The sequence below is a fragment of the Mastomys coucha genome, unplaced genomic scaffold (assembly GCF_008632895.1).
Source record: "Mastomys coucha isolate ucsf_1 unplaced genomic scaffold, UCSF_Mcou_1 pScaffold3, whole genome shotgun sequence".
NCBI classification, from domain to species: Eukaryota; Metazoa; Chordata; class Mammalia; order Rodentia; family Muridae; genus Mastomys; species Mastomys coucha.
In genome coordinates this window covers 27074306-27095232 of record NW_022196909.1, presented here as the reverse complement: position 1 = coordinate 27095232, position 20927 = coordinate 27074306, and the positions used below count along the sequence as shown (strand labels likewise).

The 20927-nt window shown below is 50.1% G+C and overlaps 1 protein-coding gene across 19 annotated transcripts in view; it reads left to right on the top strand.

The window, feature by feature from the left end:
- The window catches only part of Col13a1 (collagen type XIII alpha 1 chain), a 145326-nt gene that overhangs the window by 8622 nt on the left and 115777 nt on the right, over positions 1–20927 (top strand). For all 19 annotated transcript variants that reach the window (XM_031347216.1, XM_031347208.1, XM_031347215.1 and 16 more), the window contains exon 2: positions 9977–10046. In XM_031347216.1, coding sequence (XP_031203076.1) covers positions 9977–10046 — 70 coding nt within the window. The remainder of the gene's footprint in view (positions 1–9976; positions 10047–20927) is intronic.

Below are 20927 nucleotides of genomic sequence, written 5' to 3'. Positions count from 1 at the left end.
AGGGTGGCTGTAGAGAGTCAGGCTCTGATTGGGTGGCTTGTAGAGACAAGGATGCTGAAGAGAATGGGGTGAACGGGCACTCACTGGGACCTCTCTTCCCTTGCCCTCTGGACCAGTGATAAGATTCCTTGGCCTTGCCGGGCGGTGGTGGTGCACACCTTTAATCCCAGCACTTGGGAGGCAGAGGCAGGCAGATTTCTGAGTTCGAGGCAGCCTGGTCTACAGAGTGAGTTCCAGGACAGCCAGAGCTATACAGAGAAACCCTGTCTCGAAAAAAAAAAGATTCCTTGGCCTTGGGCTGAAGAGATGGCTCAGCGGTTAAGAGCACGGACTGCTCTTCCGAAGGTCGTGAGTTCAAATCCCAGCAACCACATGGTGGCTCACAACCATCCATAATGAGATCTGACGCCCTCTTCTGGAGTGTCTGAAGACAGCTACAGTGTATTTACATATAATAAATAAATAAATAAATAAATAAATAAATATAAAAAAAAAGATTCCTTGGCCTTGAAGAAGGAATGGCTACCTGGGAGCCCCAAGAATTTGCTGCCTCCAGGTCACCCCATCCCAAGTTTCACACTGAAAAGGAAAGAAACATTGGGCTATATTAGGAATCCTCACAGCAATCTTGGTTCTCACACTTCCATTCCCCCTACGATGGGGAGTTCACTAATTATATTATTAGGATTTATGACTATTCCAGGGCTGGTCCAATCTCACTTGAATGTGTTCTTCGTCTTGTCAGAGCTCCAGACCCATCTGACAACTGCCACCACTAATTCCCAGCATGGATGACAAGCATCTAAAGTTAAACAGAAGGAGGAGGGCCTTGCTCCCATCCATAGGGTACTCATCTGTTCTCACCTGGCCTCCAGCCTCCCTCAGACCTCGCAGTCACATCATTTCACGGCTGATATGGTTTAATCCCGTCACCCTAAGCCGGAACATAACTCACAGGTGCTTGGGTTCAAGTCCATCTATCTGGGTTTCATGAGCTCAAGGAAGTTGATAGGCCTCTCTGTGCCTTGAGATACCCCTCTCTAGAATGGGGGTGATAATCATACTGCCCACAAGGGCTCCTCCTAGACTTAAAAAGTTAGGAGCTGGGGAAATGGCTCAGTTGGTAAAGTGCTTGCCAAGAAAAACGTAGATGCTCAGCAGCCATGTTTTTTTGTATGTTGTTTTATTTTGTTTTTAAGCCAGACACGATGGCATGAAGGCAGATCCCTAGAGCCTCCGGCTAGCTGGCCTAGCCAAGTCAGTGAACCCCAGGTCCAGTGAGAGACCTTGCGTAAAAAAAATGTTAGAAAACAATTGCGGACCCTACTTGTGATATCCTGTGGTCTTTTATACTCATGCACATGCACCTGCGCCTTCACATACACATACACACACACACACACATACGTATAAATACACATTCACACATACACACACACATATATATGCATATACAATCACACACATATATACCAATATATACACTTACACATACACACAAATACACATGTATAAATATTTATACATACACACATACTCATATGTACAGACAAAAATGCACACACACACACATATATGTGCACACACATACCCATATGTACAAACAATGCATATACACACACATATATACGTTGCATGTAATTTTTCGCTATAGCTCTTGCTCCAGGACTACTCTACCAGCCCCCACCTGGCTTCCCTTGAATCCTTGGACTAAAGACACACACAGTTTGTTCCTTTATAACTTGCCTCCTTGGCACAATTGCTGGGCACTGATATCTCACTCTCACCTGGAAAAGGGAGCCCTTACCAATTTATTATCTCTGTCTCTCCATCTGCCCTAACTTCAGTGGCTAGTCCCACCTAGCCCCTGTCAAACATCCCTGGCCACTCGCCTATAGTAGTGACCACAGGGTCCAGCTCATGCCCCTCTCCCCCCAAGACCTCACATGGTTGCTGCATTCTTCTCCCTCCAAAGCATGGGAGAAACTCTTTCTCCTTCCTTGCGCGCTTGCCTCTTGGGACCTGGAAGTCCTGCCTGTACCTTCCGCCCAGCATTTGTTCCTGGGCTTTCTTTACTGACAAATCAAGAACCAATTGGAGAACAGGACCTTAGCATCAGCACCTCCCTTTTCATATATACACATACACACCATATTTACAAACATACATGCATACACATATATACACATACACACCCACGTGTGCAAACATACACATACACACACTCATATGTACAACATACCGGCTTATGTACTTAACATTGTGTTTTGAGGCGCTCCTGGCATTTGACTAACCGATATTTTTATCTCGCACTATCACAGACATGGCATGAAGGATGTGGGCTCCAAGTCAGGCTTCCTGGGTCCTAGCCGGGCCCTCTTAGCCCTCTGTGCCTCAGTTTCCTGCTTGTGAAACGGGTTGTGAGATCCTGCCAAACAAGTGACTAGACGAGAAGCTTTTGTGGTTTCTCAGAAGCATGACACAGTGCTGGCTTCCAGTCATTCCCAGAGCCCTCACCTGGCTGTCTGCCTCAACTTAGCTGTCACCTCAACTTAGCTGTCGCCTCCCTGTGATGAGCCAGGGCAGTCTGTGACCAGCTCTTGACCACTCCTCTCAGCTACAGCCAGGCTAACGAGGTTGAGGACTGTCTTGTGTCCCTCTGTATCAACTCCCAGGGCCCGCCCCGGGTCCCCTTGATTCTGACTAGTCTACAAAGCACACAGATGCACCACAAGTCCCTTCCCGGATGGGGAAGGGAGGAAAGGGAGAACATGAAAAGCGTTCTCGCTACCCCTATCCAGGACTTTTCTTCCTGGACCTGCCTCCTCAGTGACCTGGCCTCATCTCTCTGGGTCCCTGAGGTGCTATACACCATGTCAAGACATTCCACAGACAACTCACAGCCAGTTGAGAGACCTACATAGTTCCTTGACTCCCCAGAGGCAGCAGGCAGACCTTAGGTTAGCTGGACGGAAGGACTTCCCTACATGAGGTCTGGAACGCTCACACACAGGTACAGGCAGCTCCCTTCCCTGAGCTTAGGAAGAGGCTGCCACGGGCACCTAGAGACCCTTGCGCCCGCCCCCGCCCCCCAGCCCTGGAGTCTGTGGTCTATGATCGGGCGCCAAGCTCTTACACAAATTGGAGGGAGGAAGACAATTCCTTGAGCTCCTTGGGGCCCCCAGCTCTCGAGTGGCCTGGGTGAGTCTGTGTGGGGTTGAATGGGTGTGGGTGGGTGTGTGGGTGTCTGAGTTTCCTCTGCTTTGATTTCGCCCAGCCAGCAGATCTGGCTGTAGCCCCAGGGCTTGCAGCAGCTCTTGGGCCTGTCCCTTTCTAGTCCCTCTTCGGTGCCCCTCCCCCCACCATCTTTTGTGCCTCTTCCTCCCAAGCCCTCTTCTGTTCTCCCGGACCCCATGCTGTTCCGGGTTTGGGCTACATAGCTGGCTTTGGGCTGCTGGTTTGAGCCTCTGCTCTCCATTGTGGATACTACCGCAGGTCCAACCTAGGCCCAGCCCAAAGCCACTTGGAGCAGGTCCTGAAGGAAGACCAGAGAGATGCCTATGGGCCGTGCCCGCGGCCATTTTCTCTTCTGACATCCGGAGTTAACAGGAGGGCCTCAGGCAGGGTATGATCTTCCTGTTTTTATCCCAGGAGGGGAGGGGCATATGGTAAGCCCAGGACAGTCAGTATTCACCCCATTGGTACCCGTGGGTGGTATGGGTACACTAGCCCGGATGTGACAGGCAGGAGAGGCAGACTCATATGAGCTTAGGACAACTGCCCCCACCACCCCCGCTGAGCAGTAACTAGACCCTAGACTTCTGGTCTAGAGTAAGTTCCAGGACAGCCAAGGTTACACAGAGAAACCCTGTCATAAATAAATAAATAAATAAATAAATAAATAAATAAATAAATAAATCTTTTTTGAGAGATGACCTGGAACTTGCTTTGTAGACCAGTTAGCCTTGAATTCACAGAGCCCACCTGGGTTCTGCCTTCTGCGTGCTGGGATTAAAAGCAAGCGTCACCAGGCCTGACCTACAGCATTTTTGAGGTAGGGTTTCATGTAGCTCAGGTTATCTTCAAACTTGGTATGTAGCTGAGAATGATCTTGAACTTCCGATCCTATTGCCTTCCGAGTATTTGGGTTAGAGGCGTGGACCACTGTACCCAGTTTATTGTCTACTGGAGGTTTAAGCCAGGGTTCTGAACATACCTGCTCTTTTGTTGTTGTTGTTGTTTGTTTGTTCCTGAGACAGGGTTTCTCTGTGTAGCCGTGGCTGTCCTAGAACTCACTCTGTAGACCAGGCTGGCCTCAAACTCAGAAATCTGTCTGCCTCTTCCTCCCGAGTGCCGTGACTAAAGGTGTGCTCCACCACCGCCCGGCCATGCCCGCTATTTGTACATGTTCCCTGTAAAAGTGCGCATGTTAGCGCTCTGCTAACAAAGCTATGCCTCACCCACTTTGTTTTGTTGTTTTGCTGACGTCTTGTGGGGGACAGTCTCATCTGGTAGCCCAGGCTACCCTCCAAGTTGCAATGATCCTCCTGCTTCTACCCTTCTGTGTGCTAGGATGATAGTTATACCCCTACTATGGCTTCTTAATTGTTCTTTCCGGTGCAGAGGATGTGAAGCACAACCTCGTGTACACCCCAGGCAGACGCTTGAGGCCACTGAGCCATGCCCCAGCCCAGGAAGGTGTCACTCTTTGACTACTAGCAATTACCCCTGATTCTTGCCGTTTTGCTGCACTGTCTACCTCAGCACCTGGGCAACTTGACAGGAGGTAACGTCTTATTTTGTGGCCTCTGCCTGAGGGCAGGCTCCGGAGTGACAGTCACACCGAGCCTCTGGCCTTGTCCCCTCTGCTGCCATCTGGATTCATGTGTAACAGATGCCTGGGTTGGGCAGGCGCCTGGTCCCTTTTAAGGGTCCAGAGTTAGGACACAGGGAGTGACTGGCCCCCTAAGCCCAAGCTGGGACTCTGGGGAAGGAGTGGCTGCCTGACATCTTCCCTTTGATACTGACACCGATGTTTTAATAGCTGCGACCCATCAGGCCGGTGGGGTTTCAGTGCTGGCCACACAGGGCATTCCAGGAGGCCCTGGCTGCCAGCCAGAGCAGCAGAAGGGCCCCCTCTGTGTAGAGTGCTGGAGTCCAGCCCCCCCAACTGGGACTGCAGAGTGTCCCACCCACCTCCAGCCTTAGTCTAGAGTCTCTCACTAGGGCCTCCAACTCTGCTACCTAAGAGACCAGAGCTAGGGGGTTAAGCAACCAATGCTGGCCACTTGGAGAGTGTGCCTTGGTGACCTGGGTCACCCATTCCCATCTGGGAGGGGTTGGCCAGCACACAACACCTGACTGGGTGAGTCACAGCCCACCGCCACAGGGCCTGAGTCAAGCTAACTGTGATGTCTGATTTGTAAATAGCCGGGGGTTACTGAATGTCGGGCCCCTGTTGTATGCACTGGGTGCACGATGATGAGGGACACATATGATTCATCTTCCCGTGGAATTTAACCTTCTGTTGGCAAAGGGGAGGCAGTAAAGGCGAAAGAGGAGAATGTAAAGGAGAAAATGAAGTAGGGAAGGAGACAGGAAGCAAGGAGGGGGTCTCATTAGGAACATGCCAGGTGGACAGCTAGAAAAAGAACATTCTAGAAAGGGAGCAATCACTAGTGCAAAGGCCCCGAGGTGGGGGAAAGCCTGGAGAGATGGTGGCTCTAGCAATGGTTGGGAGTGGGACTGCTGGGTCCAGGTTGGATGTAGGTACGGGCAGTAGGTTATCAAGGTCACTGGGCTCCAGTTGTGTCTAGAGCCGGTGCTGGAGTTGGAGAAAGGGCTCTGAAGCTCCGTGTCTACAAGGCAAAGGATGGAGGTGTTTGCTGGCTGAGTGGGGCAGGGGAGAGCGGGAGAAACTGAGTTGGCCCCGATGGGACATGTATGAGAGGGATAGGCAGCCAGCTGGGAGCTTGGTCTTTGGGACCCTCTTCCAAAATGGCACAAAGAGTCACTTGTCAGAAAAGCAGCTGGTAATATGCCTCCGAGGAAGGTCCAGGCTAAATGAGATGGGCATATGGGGCTGTCTATGATCATTATAGTTGTTGAAATAAGACTAGCTCTCATAGGCTCATATATTTGAATGCTTAGTCACCGGGAGTGGGACTGTTTGAAAGGATTAGGAGGTGTGGCCTTGTTGGAGAAAGCCTGACCCTGGATTTTGAGGATTCAAAAGCCCATTCCAGGCCCAGGTGCACTCTCTCTCCTTCCCACTCTCTGTCTCTCCTACTCTCTTCCTCTCTCTCCTCCCCTCCTCTCTCTGTTTTCGGATCAGGATGTAATTCTCAGCTACTTTTCCAACACCATACCTGCCTGCCACCATGCTTCCTGCCACCGATGATAATGGATTAAGCTTCTGAAACTCTAAGCAAGCCCCCGATGAAATTCTTTTATTTGAGTTTCTTTGGCCATAGTGTCTCTTCATGGCAACAGAGAACACTGGCTGAGGCATTCATAGACAATATTGAAGACCTTAGTAGACCAGGCAAGGTCTTGGGAGAGTCAGTGTGTAGAGAACAGGTCAGGCTCTGGACCCTACAGGCCCTATGGCCTGCAGCATTTAGGCAGTGAGTAGACAAGATGGGAGTGGCAAAGGAGAAAGAGAGAGGATGGCCAGAGTGGAAGAATAGGAATGTAGAAAGCATGGCTTCCTGGGAGCCAAGTGCAGAAAGTGCAGAGCAGAAGTGTGTAAATACTGGCCCAGGCTAGGAGGACAAGGAATGACCACCGGACTTAGCATCCTAGAGGGGTTGATCAGCCCCTGGAAGGAAATCCTCTGCCAGGTCGGGAGGAGTGAAAGGTAGCTAGCTGTCCTGGCTGGTTTTGTGTGTCAACTTGACACAAGTTAGAGTCATCAGAGAGGGAGGAGCCTCAGGTGAGGAAATGCTTCCATGGGATCCAGATGTAAGGCATTTTCTCAATTAGTGATCCATGGGGGAGGGCCCAGTCCATTGTGGGCAGTACCATCCCTGGGCTGGTAGTCCTGGGTTCTAGAAATAAGCAGACTGAGCAAACCATGGGAAGCAAGCCAGTAAGAAGAACCCCTCCATGGCCTCTGCAGCAGCTCTTGCCTCTGGCTCTCTGCTTCCATTCCTGCTCCTGGGCTTGAGTTTCTGCCCTGACTTCCCTTCATGATTGACCTATCAAGTAAAGTAAACACTTATCTCTACACGTTGCCTTCCAGCAAGATGTTGACCACATTAGAAAGCAAACCAGAACAGACATTGTTACCAGGACAGACATTGTTACAAGGTTCCTGGGGATCTGCTGTTTCGGGGAGGGTTGTGGAAGGAGTTTGAAACTTGGACCTGGAAAAGCTGTTGAATACTTGAGGTCAACGAGCTGTTGTGTGTGGGGTTGGGGGGAGGGGTCTGTGGGGGGAGGGGCACGGAAGCAGATGGTGATGGCAGTGTGGACAGTGGAGGCCAGCTTGGGAAGTTTCAGAGGGAAGTTTGCAAGGGAAGTTTGCGAGTTCTTCAAAGACCCTGTCAATGCTGTTCGTGTGCTATTTTGAACTGAGCATCTCTGGCGTCTGGTCAGCTGTGATTTAACAAAAGGCCCAGCACCACTTAGGCGAAACCTTTATTTTTGCCAAGCCTCTTTAGCTAGAGCTGAGATAGAAGTAATTAAGAAGAGCCAGCCTTGTCTTTGGGGACTCTCCAGAGGGGGCCAAGGCTGCACTTCATGCTGGCAGCCAAACTTGAATGTGTTAACGTCACCTGTGTCTTGCTGGTCTTGGCAACATGGGAGCTTCTGGATTTGCAGAGCAACTAAGGCTTGCTGCTAGCAGAGGCCAGAGGAGGCCATTGGTGAAGGGTCGGCCTCAGGTGCAGTAGAGACCCTAGGATTGAAGGGGTTGTGGGGAACCCAGGCCATTGGTAAAGGTGCAGTCTGTGGAGATGCCAGGGCCGTGGGATGACCACCAAGGACAGAAGCAGCTGTAGAGCGGAGCTGGTGTAAGTGTTTGAAATACACTGTGTGTTCTGTGAATGACAGACCTGGAGAAATGGAGTCTCCAGAGGGGCCTCCATCGTTCCCTGTGCTACCCAGGCCAACCTCCTAGCCTCCTAGGTAGTTTGAATAGGAATGGTCCCATAGACTCATGTATATGAATGCCTGGCCCATTACTGAGGGGCACTTTAGGAGATGTGGCCGTGTTGGAGGAAGTATGTCACTGTGTAAACAGGCTTTGAGGTAGTGTGTGTGTGTCGTGTGTGTGCGTGCGCATGTGTGTGTGTGTGTGTGTGTGTGTGTGTGTGTGCGCGCGCGTGCGCGCACGCACTCAAGTTATGCTCAGTGTGGCACACAGTCTCTTTCAGCTGCTTCCTGACCAAGAGGTAGAACTCCCAGCTCTGTCTCTCAAGCACCATGTCAGCCTGTATGCCGCCACGTTTCCTACTATGATGATAATGGACTAAACCTCTGTGTTGTAAAAATTATTTAACCCCAACCCAGGGTTTCTATCCCGCCTTAGCTAATTAAGTTCCCAGACGAAAGACATTCACACAACCTTTCTATTTACAATAAGCCTTAAACAACACAAGAGTTGGGCAGACAGCTACTCTCTATGTTGTTAGAGTCTACTCTCCTATTGATAACCCCAAGTTATTATTTACTGTTCTATCTGGACTGCTCTTAACTCCAGTGGGGCAGCCCTCAGGCCACATCCTCTTGACTCCTAACCCATGGCTGCTTCTCCTCCCTCCCCTCCTGCCGCCTTCTCTCCTTATGGTTCTTCTCCAACCCCAAGCCTGAGAAACCTCAAGCCCACCCATGTCTCTTCTGCCCAGCGGTTGGCTGTTGGCATCTTTCTTTACCGATCAGAATTAACTTGGAGGCATGGGCACAGGGATTCCTTGCAGACTCCAGGTCTCGGGGGAGGGGGGTGTCTCACTTAGCATTGCAGTGGCTAGCAGAAGACCAAACCTCAGCAAGCTATAAGCCAGCCCCGATTAAATGCTTGCCTTTTTAAGAGTTGCCTTCCTTGTGGCATCTTTTCACAGCAAGAGAAACCTTAAGACACAAGGCTCGCTTAAGAGTCCTGGCTAAAGCACACAGCACACTGCCCTCTATAGAGAAGGCACACACATACTGGTCACCATAAACAGTCTACCACATCCAGCTGTTTTGCACAAACATGTTTGACTTGTTTTGCACATGCAACTTCTTTGGGTTTGAGGTATCCCACTTCTTGGGGCCTTCCAGAGTGACTCTGTGATTTCAGAGTGTGATAACAAGAGATTTGATGGAGGGGCTGGAGAGATGGCGGCTCAGCGGCTAAGAGCATAGACTGCTCTTTCAGAGGTCCTGAGTTCAATTCCCAGCAACCACATGATGGCTCACAACCATCTGTAATGGGATCCAATGTATATAATCTTAAAAAAAAAAAAAAGAGGTTTGACGGAGAAGGGTATCTAATCTAGGACCTGCTCAGTGCCCACAGCCTGCTATCACACACTCTTGTCCTCCTTCCTAGGCTAGCCTTGTGGGGGTGAGCAGAACAGAAGGCTTTGTCCCTGCCCAGGTACCCAGCTGGAGAAGGAAGGACAATAGCCAAAGAGCTAAGAAACATGTGCCATCAAGTCACCATGGCTGACTAGTTTATAAGGCCCTGGGCGGAACCTGCTTAGATATCAGACACTGCCATAGCCGTGAGAAGTATTATCCTGTATCTTGTCTTCTTCATGAGGAGTGTTTGAGAGCTCTTCAAAGGCTATCAGGGCTGTTCTTGTAGGCAGTGGAGGGCCACGAACTGCCAGGCTTTCTTCCCCTGACCCCTGACCCCTGACCCCTGACCCCCTGCATCCCTTGGTTAGCCCCTCCCCTGATATACACTTCCCTTCATCCCCCATGCTGGCTTTCCCAGGCTGTAGCTTTATGAGCGTCTGATGATTTTTCTTTGTCTTTTTTTGTGCAGAAATTGAAGTTCTACTCGCGCAGGCGCCGGGAGGCCCCGAAGATGTCTCCAGGATGTAACTGCCCGCCAGGTAAGGAGCCCTGCAAAATGAGTGAGGTCAGATCGGCGATCTTGGTCAGGCACCACCTCTCAGAAGTCCTCCTTGTATTCCTCTCCAACTCGGCTACCACCTCTCATTTGGCTACTTTCCATCTTCCCATGGATGCAGCCGCTTGTCTTGTATCCTTTCCTCCATCCCTCCTTTCTTCCATTCCTCTTCCCCTCCACCCATTCATGCAATATCCACCATTCATTAATCTAAGCCCACACCCATTCATTAATTCCTCTGTACACCCGGCAGTCTCTGAAGTGATTAGGTTGAAAGCATATGGTTTGCTGGATGTGGCCATGTTCTGAAATTCATGACAGAGGCAGAGGGAAAATCAGCTTAGCAAATGTGGACCCTCATCCCAGCACACCACGGTGGTATCTTCAGTTTCTGAAAGCGCCATAAGTATATAAGAATATCTGTCACCTGGATGGATGGATGGATGGATGGATGGGTGGGTGGATGGCCCTATGGTGCTGAAAGTATAGACTGGATTCAAATCTTGCCTTGGCTGTTTTCTGATCTTGCATGAGTAGATCCAGGATGCCACAGAGACTTGGCTTATCCAGTCTACTCCTCAACTGTCTCTCTCTATGTTCAAAGCTGTGTGCAAAGCAACTGCATGGGCAGACCTCATATTTGGTGTTGGGTTCAAGTGCATGGTCACCAGTGAAGACCACTGGTATGTGAGTGTGGATGTGTGACGACTCCTTGGGCTTCTGCTCATTAGGCTAGTGACAGATGACACATTGTTACTCTTTGCTTGAATAATTGGACTGGGCTATAGAACTCTTTGAAGGAACAGAAAGAAAAAGATTTACAGAGACAGAGAGACGTGCTTAAATAATTGCTAGAGGTCTTGCTCTGCTCCGTATTTCTTAGTGCACACTGAAGCTTCTTAGGTATCTGTGGAGGGCAAATGGCCCTTGGAATAGCTGCCTCTGAGCTCCTGGGACAGGGTTTCTCTGTGCATCCCTGACTGTCCTAGAACTCACTCTGTAGACCAGGCTGGCCTCAGAACTCAGAAATCTGCCTGCCTGCCTCTGCCTCCCAAGTGCTGGGATTAAAGGTGTGCGCCACCACCTTAAGGGACAAAGGGTTTGTGTTGGCTCACAGTAGGAGGAAGTACAGTCTGGCTGGATGGGCAAGGCTCAATCACAGACTCCCTCCCTGTCTGTGGCAGCCATGACTGCTTGGCCGTGTCTCAGCAGAGCAGAGAGAGAGCAAGGTCAGTTCTCAGCTTGCATTTTGCCTTTTCCTTCCTTTAGTCATTCTAGCCTGTGGCATGAAGCCCGGGTTGGATCTACCCTCATCAGCTGAGCCTCTCTGAAAATGCCCTCACAGAGGTCCCCGCCACCTTTGTGATTCTAGACCTGACAGCAATGACGACCCAGCCTGCCTCACATACAAGCAGTGGAGGCTCGTGGTAGCCAGGTGTGAATGGGCTGGTTCACTATCCAGATGTGAGGCTGTGATAAGGGTCACTGGTGCTAACATAGGCTGCTTGCCTGGATTAATTAAAAAGATGTCCAGAGCCCGAGGAAGCCAGCTCTTCTCTCTGGGCCCAGGAGATTTGGGCCCTGGAGTCCAAGAAAGCTTTCTGCTAGATCCATGAGCTGCCAAGGTTAACGAGCTAAAGACACCGGTGATGGTAGGTCCCACGTTGGGTGCCAATTTGTTGGGGTAAATCTCCAACCCGAATATGCCCAGGCAATTAAAACACAACTCAACCTGGACAGGTGTCTGGGGCTACCCAAGTTCTGTGTGATTGTGTCTGTTGTGTTAGACAGGAGTGGTACCATGAAAGACAGGCTTGAATTCTGTCTCTGAGATTTACCTGCTGGGTAAGCCCCGTTCAGAGTGTCTGATCTTTTCTGCACCTCAGTTGCTTTGTTTGAAACAAGGATAAAGGCCACCTGGCAGATATGTGAGAGAGATCAATGGGCTTGTTATCTGACTTGTTAGTGTCTTGCCTGATGTGAAGCATCATCATCATCATCACCACCACCATCACCACCACCACCACCACCACCACCCCCATCATCATCATCATCATTTTATTTCCTCAGCTGTCTCTTGTCTGTCAAGGGTACACCAAAATTATTTTCTAAAACTGCCATATTCTGTCATTGGGGACAGTGTTTGCTGCATGTTCAAGGCCATGATAGTTACCCACCCCTGCTGATGAGAAAAAACAGAGGCATCTTACTCCATAGTGAAAGAATTTCCTTGATAGGAATCTCACATCTCCTCTACCTAACAGCCTTTCTTGTCACTGTCCCCAGGTGAGCACCTACTGTGTGCAGGCAGTATGCACTTCATATTGGGGGTGACCTCTCTCAAGATGCTGAAAAAAAAATAGCTAGGAATGGAGAGTGCTTGTCTAGCCTGCATGAAGCCCTGGTTCCATTTCTATCATATTTGTATGCACATACACACATGCGCGCGCGCACGCGCGCACACACACACACACACACACACACACACATATTCCTAGCATATATATTTCTACCTGATATATATGTATAGATATAATATTTGTGTGTATGTGTGATGGCTTGTTCCCATAATTCTAGCACTCAGGAGGTGGAGGCAGGAAGATCAGGAGTTCAAGGCCATCCTCTGCTTCATAGTGAGTCAGAGAGGCTAGCCTGAGACTCATGACATGAGATCCTCTGTGAAGAACAAGACAAAACTTATGGTCAAAAGAGGGGGGCGAATCTTGAGCATTCCAGATTCCTGCAAGACCTCAAATGGGTCAGGAAAGCTGACCCGTACCTGTACCTGAGCCTTTCATTTTAGGTCATTGTCATGGGGTCAGAGTGTACAAATCTCTCCATGGCTCTTGATTGCATATTGCAATTGTAAAATATACAAACAACAAAGTATTACGTACCTTTCTCCTACTAGCACTTAATATTGTATACAGTGGGTGCTCAATAGATGTTAATAAGCTGGTGGTTAGATTCTTACTTACAATCCACCCACCATCAGCATACCTCACGTGTTGCCCTGCACCATACCTCCAGTCTTGCCTGCCCTGAAATTCCCTCTGTTGGCCACAGCAAATGAACACCTTCTTTCTGCCTACAGTGGCTGAAAGATCCTACGTCTCCAAACCCACGCCTGCCCCCTTTGGCTTTTTTGGTTAAGGGAATCCAAAGCTGGAGTCCTGTGGTGGGCGTGTTCTTCCCTGCGGCATCCCTGGGTCTCTGGGCAGCACCCAGAAGGCTCTGGACTCACAATCGGGGGCAGAAAACCTGCCTCCTTCCCTTCCTACACCGACCTTGCCAGCATCCTCCTGAGATCCTCCCTGCCCCAAAATAGCTCTCCCCCAGCATCCTGCCACAGACACTGTTGGCCAGGACAGTGATGGGCTCTCAGGCTCGGGGCAGGATGCCAGAGGTCAAGCCTCAGGGAAGAGGGCCAGACTGAGAAATGGGTGTGGGCCCTTCGCAAAGCACACTGGGGAGCGGGGAGGGTCCTGAGAACAGATATACATTACCGTGGGATTTCCTAGAACACTTGAAGCCAGTACAAAGACCAGGGAAATTCACACATTCTCCGTCCCTGTTCTTACTAATACATGAGGAACAGGACAATATAGGCTCCGGCTGGCAAGGAAACAGCTCCTTCGGGAGCGTAGTCGTGCTGGGGCTGGGTGGGGCTGGAGACAGCCGTGCCGCAGGGGAACCCATCCCTTCTACCTAAGACTAGTCTCTCAGCAGACTGGGAGGCTGGGGCTGGGAATAGAAGTCTGGACGGTTTGGGCGACAACAGTGGGAATGCGGGGTGATGTAGTCCATGTACAGGCGCATGTTTAGAAGAGGAATGGAAGAGGAAAAGGTGCTTTGGCCAGGCCAGTGGATGGGGCCACAACCACCACCGCAGGGTTCAGACATTCTGTAAGGAGCGCTAGGAAGTACCAAAGAGCCCTGAGAGGCCTGATACACAAACCAAATATCACGTAGGAGGTGACCTTTGCGGTTTACTATACAAAACAAAGGAAGTAAGCTAGAGGGTACACACAGTAAGGCTCCAGGCTCATCTGCCACCACGACCAAAGTCTTAATAAGTAAAGGGACTTCAAGGGTACATATCTTTTAACTGAGTGTCATAGGAGCATGGTGCAGGGCAGGGAGGTGGCTCTGCTGCCTGTGTCCTGTAATTTCTTCTCTGGAGCCTGGCAGGTTCTTAGGCTTTGACCAGCATGAAAGGAGAAGGGATGAGCAGGGAGTGGATGGTCGGCACTTAAGGAAGAGCCAAACTCCAGTCCTGTTCACCCACCTCTGGCAAGACCTTAGTAATTAATGAGATGTCGCAGAAAGACAGACAGACTTGTGCTGGGCGGTATAAGTACAGACAGACCTTTGAAACATCATGGTCCGTGCCTGTACTGTCAGCAATGGGGTGGAAGGAGGATCAGGGGTTCAAGGTAGGCCTCAGCTAAATGGCAAGTTCAAGACCAGCCCCCATCTCAGAGAGGCAATAAGTAAGTCTGTATTTCCATGAAAGTTGGAGAAACAGCATTGAAAATCTACCAACAGATCGCAGGATGTTGTGTTTGTTCTGGGAACACCCAGAACAAAAGGTTCGAGGAAAAGGGAGATGGGTACATCTGGAGCTGACCAGCGGTTTTAAGAAACTTGGAACCCTGAGAGGTGACAGGAAACAGATGAGCAGGAATCAGAGGAGAAAGAGATGTCAGAACTGCAAAGAGCCGGGCTCTGTCCAGATACTGTTTATGTTGGGGATGATTGACAGCTTGTTACTTACTTTCCTCCTCTGATGGGACAGAAGCGGCCTAACAGTGAAGAGTTTTGGTTTGGCTCACAGTTCAGGTTTACACAGCTCCTCGGGACAGGGGAAAGCATGGCAGCTGAAGAGGTTTGGTGGCAGCAGGAATGGGAGTGGCTGCCTGTTCACATGGCATTGGCCAAATCCCAGAGAGAACAGAAGTATCCAAGTGGTCTGTAATCCCGAAGGCCCACTCACTACTAAATCACTTCCTTTAGATAGGTCCACTTCCTAAAGTTTCTACAACCTCGCCCCAAATATCATCATCTGCTGGGGACCAAGTGTTCAAATACTGGGGACATTTCACATCCAAACCAGAGCAATTGGTAATGACTGCCTGGAGGCCAGGGTTGGGTCATGTTGCATCCAGAGTAGCAGAACATGTAGTAATCACTTAATAATGTCTGCTTAGCAGAAGGTGTGGTAATTGCTTAATAATGTCTGCTGTGGGTGCAGACATGGGGAACTGTTGGATCTTAGGCTGCGCTTCCCCAGGGAGCGAGAATGTAGCATCGGGGAAGGTTTGGGGAGGAAGGATGTGGTCCAGTCCAATGTGTACTTCAGAACAATAAGTTGTTGTGCTGTGGATGATGCCTCCAAGGCAGGAACAGCCCTTTCCAGCACCAAAACTTGTGATCCTAGGAATAGGACTTTGTTTTCCCATGACCCCTTATTTGTGCCTGGCTCGGAACAGCGCCCCCCCCAACCCCCAGCCTCAGTTATTTTCCATGGGTGGTGACAGCTGCTGCCACACACCCTAAACCTTTTCTTTGGCCAGCCCTGCCCTGTTTTTCCTGGCTCCCAATTGTTGCCCCCAACAACCAACATGGGGAGAGCCTGTGGCCAGGGCTTTGGTCTCAAGCTGGTTCCTGTCACCACCTCTGAGTGGCAGCAGAGCAAATCCACAGCAGGGCCCTCTCTTCAAGGCCCTTATTTCAGTTTTAGCTTAACCAAGAAATGGGAGACTGGAGACCTCTGATTGCAAAAGTGGATTGTAGAGTAGGTGGTTATACGAGGGGGGGGAGATCACTCAAACTAGAGAGGGGCTGTCTTCCGGAAGCTCCAAAACTCTGCTGAGCCTGCAAATAATTCCCAGGTTACTTCTGAGTCAGCTCAGGCGATTCCCTGTGCTCAGCTAGTGAGGAACACTACAGTACATGCTTGCTGACACCATTGATATTAAACTTGCCCTGCTTCTGCAGCAGCCTGAAGGTCGTGGCTGCCTTGCTCTTACAACCCAGTGCCACGCCCCTTCCCTCCCTCCCTCCCTCCCTCCCTCCCCCCTTCTCTCTTTCTGTCTCTCTCTTTCTCTCTGTCTCTCTCTGTCTCTGTCTCTCTGTCTCTCTCTCTCTCTCTCTCTCTCTCTCTCTCTCTCTCTCTCTCTCTCTTTTGCGTGAGCTCTGCCAGCCTCCCACTGTTCCTCTGTTTTATCTGTAAACCTGGGGCGGACCTGCTGGACCCTGCATCTCCCCTGCATTACCCCGACCCGCCTGTCTGCTTCTACTTCTGTTCTCACCTTCTCCTGGGCCGAGCTCTTCAGTCTTCCCAGCCTGCAGTGTTGCCCCTCCGGCACCTTCCATCCATCGCCTCCCACCTCAGCCATGTCCCTTACTCCTGCCCTGTGGTCACATCGAGAATCCCTGGTGCATGCCCAATGTGCAATCCATGCGGCTCTAATACGAACTGCAAACAGACCCAGAGGCTCACGCCTGCTGGGGTGTCTCCTAGGCTACAGTCACTAGCTATCTGATGTGGGTGCTATAGATGCTTGAGAGCAGTGTCAGCATGGGGATGATAAGGTGGGAGCCCCTTTGGTGGGTTCCCAGCCCGGGAGATGCTCTGCCGGTCAGTCATGCTGGTGGCCTCCTTAGCACTTCATGGCCATGTCTCATAGGCTGTCCTTCTACAGGAGGTGCGCAGCTTCAGCCAGCGTCTTCCCCCACATCAGGCCTCACCCAGATTCTGCAAGATACCCAGTACCTAAGTGGGTTTTGAAAACTGTGCATGTGCTCCCATGTGCGTGCGCATGCGTGTATATGCATATATATATGAATGCACATGCCATGGATATGGAAGTCACAGGACAATTTGCAGAGGTCAGTTCTCTCCTTCTACCATGTGGGTCTCAGGATCCAAACTCAAGTCATCAGACTTGATCAGGGCTTTTTACCTGCTGAGCCATCTTGCTGGGCATAGGAGGGCTCTTTGGGTCCATCTTTCCCCTCATGTCCCATCAGTCACATGTGCCACTGAAGGTGGGCTGGTGACCCATGGCTCTGTAGCCCCGGCACTTGGGGGGAGGGGGGAGGTTGCTGCAAGTTGGAGACCATCCCAGGTTGATGGTGAGTTCTAAGCTACTGAGTGAAGACAGTAAGTACCTCAAAGAAAAAAAGAACTGTTGGTTCCCTTGTTGATCTTTCCCTATCCACAAGTGCCACTTTGTCCAGACTGCCGCTGTGTGTCACCTCCTGCACTGCAGGAGCCTACTACCTGCCACCTCCAACACATCACACAGGAGCCAGATGCTGTTTTTAAAGTTAATGCACAGCTCTCCCTAACCCAGCACTTCAGCATCCCACGTGACCCTTAGAATAGAGACAAAAATCTACAGTCACCCTTTACCCTTGTCCTTCATGCAATGCCCAGCAGGCCCCTGGGGACATTTGTATTGGTGATGACATGACCACTCTGAGACTGGCAAGGCTATAGAGCCCTGGCCACCTGGAACAGGGACGGGCCTCCGAGATAACCAGCCCAGAAAGCAGGTGCAAAGTTAAGATGCTTCCTTGTCAGTCCCAGCCCTTTGGGCCCTGAGGAGGTTGGTTTTTAGTGTGGAAAGGGCTCTGTGCTGCAGACGCCCTTGAGCACCATCTCCCCACCCCCACCCCCACTCATAAGAAAGGAAGGTCAGCGTGGGAGAGCCCCAGCAGCCCACAGCCGTTGAGTGGCCAGGTGCTGCCTAGCTGCAAGAGTGCAGTGTCTGCTCTTGGCCTGTTTTAGGGCCCCTGGGGGAATCCTCTGAGGCTTGTTTCTTCGCCATTTCCTCCTGAAAGCATTTCCAGATTCCCTAAACGATGCTGATACTGTGTTTCTCCTAGATCGGTTCTGATAACGTCCACCCCGGTGGTCGCAGAGATTTGTAAGGAAATAAAAATAAGGAAATAGAAAGTTCTTAAAAAAAAAAAAAAAAAAAGACCAGAAAGCTTGCTCCAGACACAAGGACTCAGGTAGCTTTCTGTCTCTGGACCTTGGGATATGTGTGCGTGCATGCGTGCGTGCGTGCATGCATGCATGCATGCGTGTGTGCATTTGAAGAGCGGATGATGGTGAACCCTAACTTGTCAGACTTTGGTGAAGGGAAGGCTTGCCTGGCAGAGTAGCTCTCCTCCTAGACAAGCCCTGGAGAAGTACACATGTGCATGAAAGCTGCTCTCCACCAAGTCCCTGCAGAGAAAAGTGCACATGGGTGGGAGAGGAAAGGCTGGCCAGGCAGCACTGTGCCTGCTGCAAGGTAAAGGACAGGAGAGAGGGCGGTTATGATCCGACAATAGAGTGTCTAGAGATGTCACAGAGCATTCCAGTGTAACACTGGCATCAAAGAGATGCCATCTACAGGGAACATGAGTCAGCTGGACCTAGATCTGATCTGTTCCAGGGAGAGATCTTAATAATACGATAGAAAATCAATAGTGGGAGAGGGTTTACAATACTAGGTTTTTATATAAAGTCAGAAACTGCACAGTGTGTGTAGGTATACATCATAAATGTATAAATATTTCACGTAGCCCAGAGTTGTGAATTAATGCCTGGAATCCTAGCGAATGGATGACAGAAACAGGAGGATGACAAATTAGGGCCTTCCGGGTCATAGAATTTAAAGCTGGCCTACAATTTAGGGAGACTCAGTCTCAAAAAACAAAATAATATATAACTAAATGTGTGTCCTGATAAGCCTCATACTCTGGGGAGTGGGGGACCACGGTGGAGCCTGAAGACCCCAGGTGCACAGTGTTTAGATGACTAGTTAGCTGGGTGCTAAATACGCCAGAGCTGTTACCTAAGTTTGTAGCGACTTGATTGAAATGTAACCCAAGTATTTTCTCTATTTAAATTGTACAATTTGACAGTTTTTTTTAGTATGATTTGCAGAGCTGTATCATTATCTTTACAACCAATTTTAGGACATTATTATCACCAGGAAAAGGAACCCCCCCCATCATTTCTCTCCTCTCCCTCAGCCCCCCTTGCCTGAGCCTCCTTTCTACCACTGTGGATTTGATGTAACGTTTTCAAGGTTTAGGCCACATTGTAGCCAGTGTCAGCATTTCCCTGACGTGATTTTTAAGCCTCTTTGACTAGCTGAAATATTTCAAGATAAAACGTTTATTAACCACAGGGTTGACTAGAGAATATATCCTGGATTAGTAGATATTATTAATTATTATTTTGGGGGATCCTCTAACAAGTATGATGTGTGTGTCCATCTTGGGGCTTGGGTGTTCTGTTTACACCTTGGGCTGGTGACAATTAATGCCACAGGACAAATCCAGCCTGGATTCAGCAGACCGCCAACATAGGCTCCCTTCTGCCCCGCCTACCTTCTGCTCAGGATCACTACCTCTGAGATACCTTCCATATTCAGTATGGTCCTCCGGGTATGGTCCTCCGGGTACGGCTGGTGCCTCTGCCTCCTGGCTTGCTTTTCGGCAGTGCTTTGAGCCCATGTGAGAGGGAACAGCCAGCCAGGCTTCCAGCACAGCATGGTCCTTGATGCCTGTGAGCACCAGTTTCCATCATCATGAGACGAAGATGCTGAGACCTCCCTGTAGCCCAGGATGCAGTGGTCAAAGAATGCAAGGGACTGTTGGAATGCCTCTGGCTGGCCCATCATACAGGAGGATGGTCCTGTGAGTGCTGTACTGTCTGTAGAATGTGACTTGCCTAGCAGTGGCAATGGGTAGCAATAGGGAATGTGGGCTCGTACCTCCAACATCCCCACATTCCAATCTCAGAACCCCAGTTCTGCTCCCTCTTAGTTCTGGGGCTGAGTGAATTATCTCCAGACCTCATGAAAATGAGAGATCATGACATAACAGAACTTTGGAGTTGCCGAGGTCAACATGGGAGCCTGACACATACTGGACTCTAAATGATTGTTGGTTTCAACAATGGTGGCAGTGTTGATGATGATGAGGAGGAGGAGGATGATGATGATGGTGGTGATGATATGATTGGCATGATGGTGAGGATGATGGTGATAGCAAAGTTGGCTTCTGGTGACACAGAACCACAAGGAGAGGAAATGGCTCTTGTCCAATTGCATCCAGCCACACAGCATGTGGCAGCGTGTGCCTCCTGTGAGGCAAAGTTACCTTTATCACAGAATTAAGTGGAAAAATAGGGCCTAGGCTGCCCAGGCAGCTGCCAGCTCACTCCTTTCTCCCTCTCTGCACATTTGGAGGCCAGATCATTTAGAAAACACAATCAGAGAGCTTGCAAGATGCCTGCAGCTCTCCGGGATGGGATGGGATGGGATGGGATGGGATGGGATGGGATGGGATGGGATGGGATGGGATGGTGGCATTTGCCATGGCGTGAGGAGCCCTTGAGACTCCAATCCTGGAAAATCTATTTCCTCCCTGAGCTTCCATCTTTTACAAATTAATATGCTCTGACAGTTCATGACCAGCTCTACTGTGCACATGGGCAGTATTGAGGCGAGGAGATTCAGCTACATCCCAGCTATTAGTAGAAGACAGACTGTAGGTTGCTATGGGAAACGAAGAAAGGATCCTGTGCTAATGAATAAGAGCTAGTTGGCCCCTCCATTGGAGTTCATTGATGTTAACTAGCTAAGCTCAGGGCTTTGGGGTCCTGGCTTATGAAGAAAGATCCCCGCCCCCTTCCTTTACCCTCCAGCTACAAGATGACCTCTGGATGACAGGGTTTCCTCAGAGGCCACCTCCCTGCCCTTCTTCCTGAAGCCCCAAGGTGCATGTAGAGGCCACAGGCCAAGTTCCTGACAGCAGTTTGTTAGGATGGGTGTGATGGTATTTTTTTTGTTGA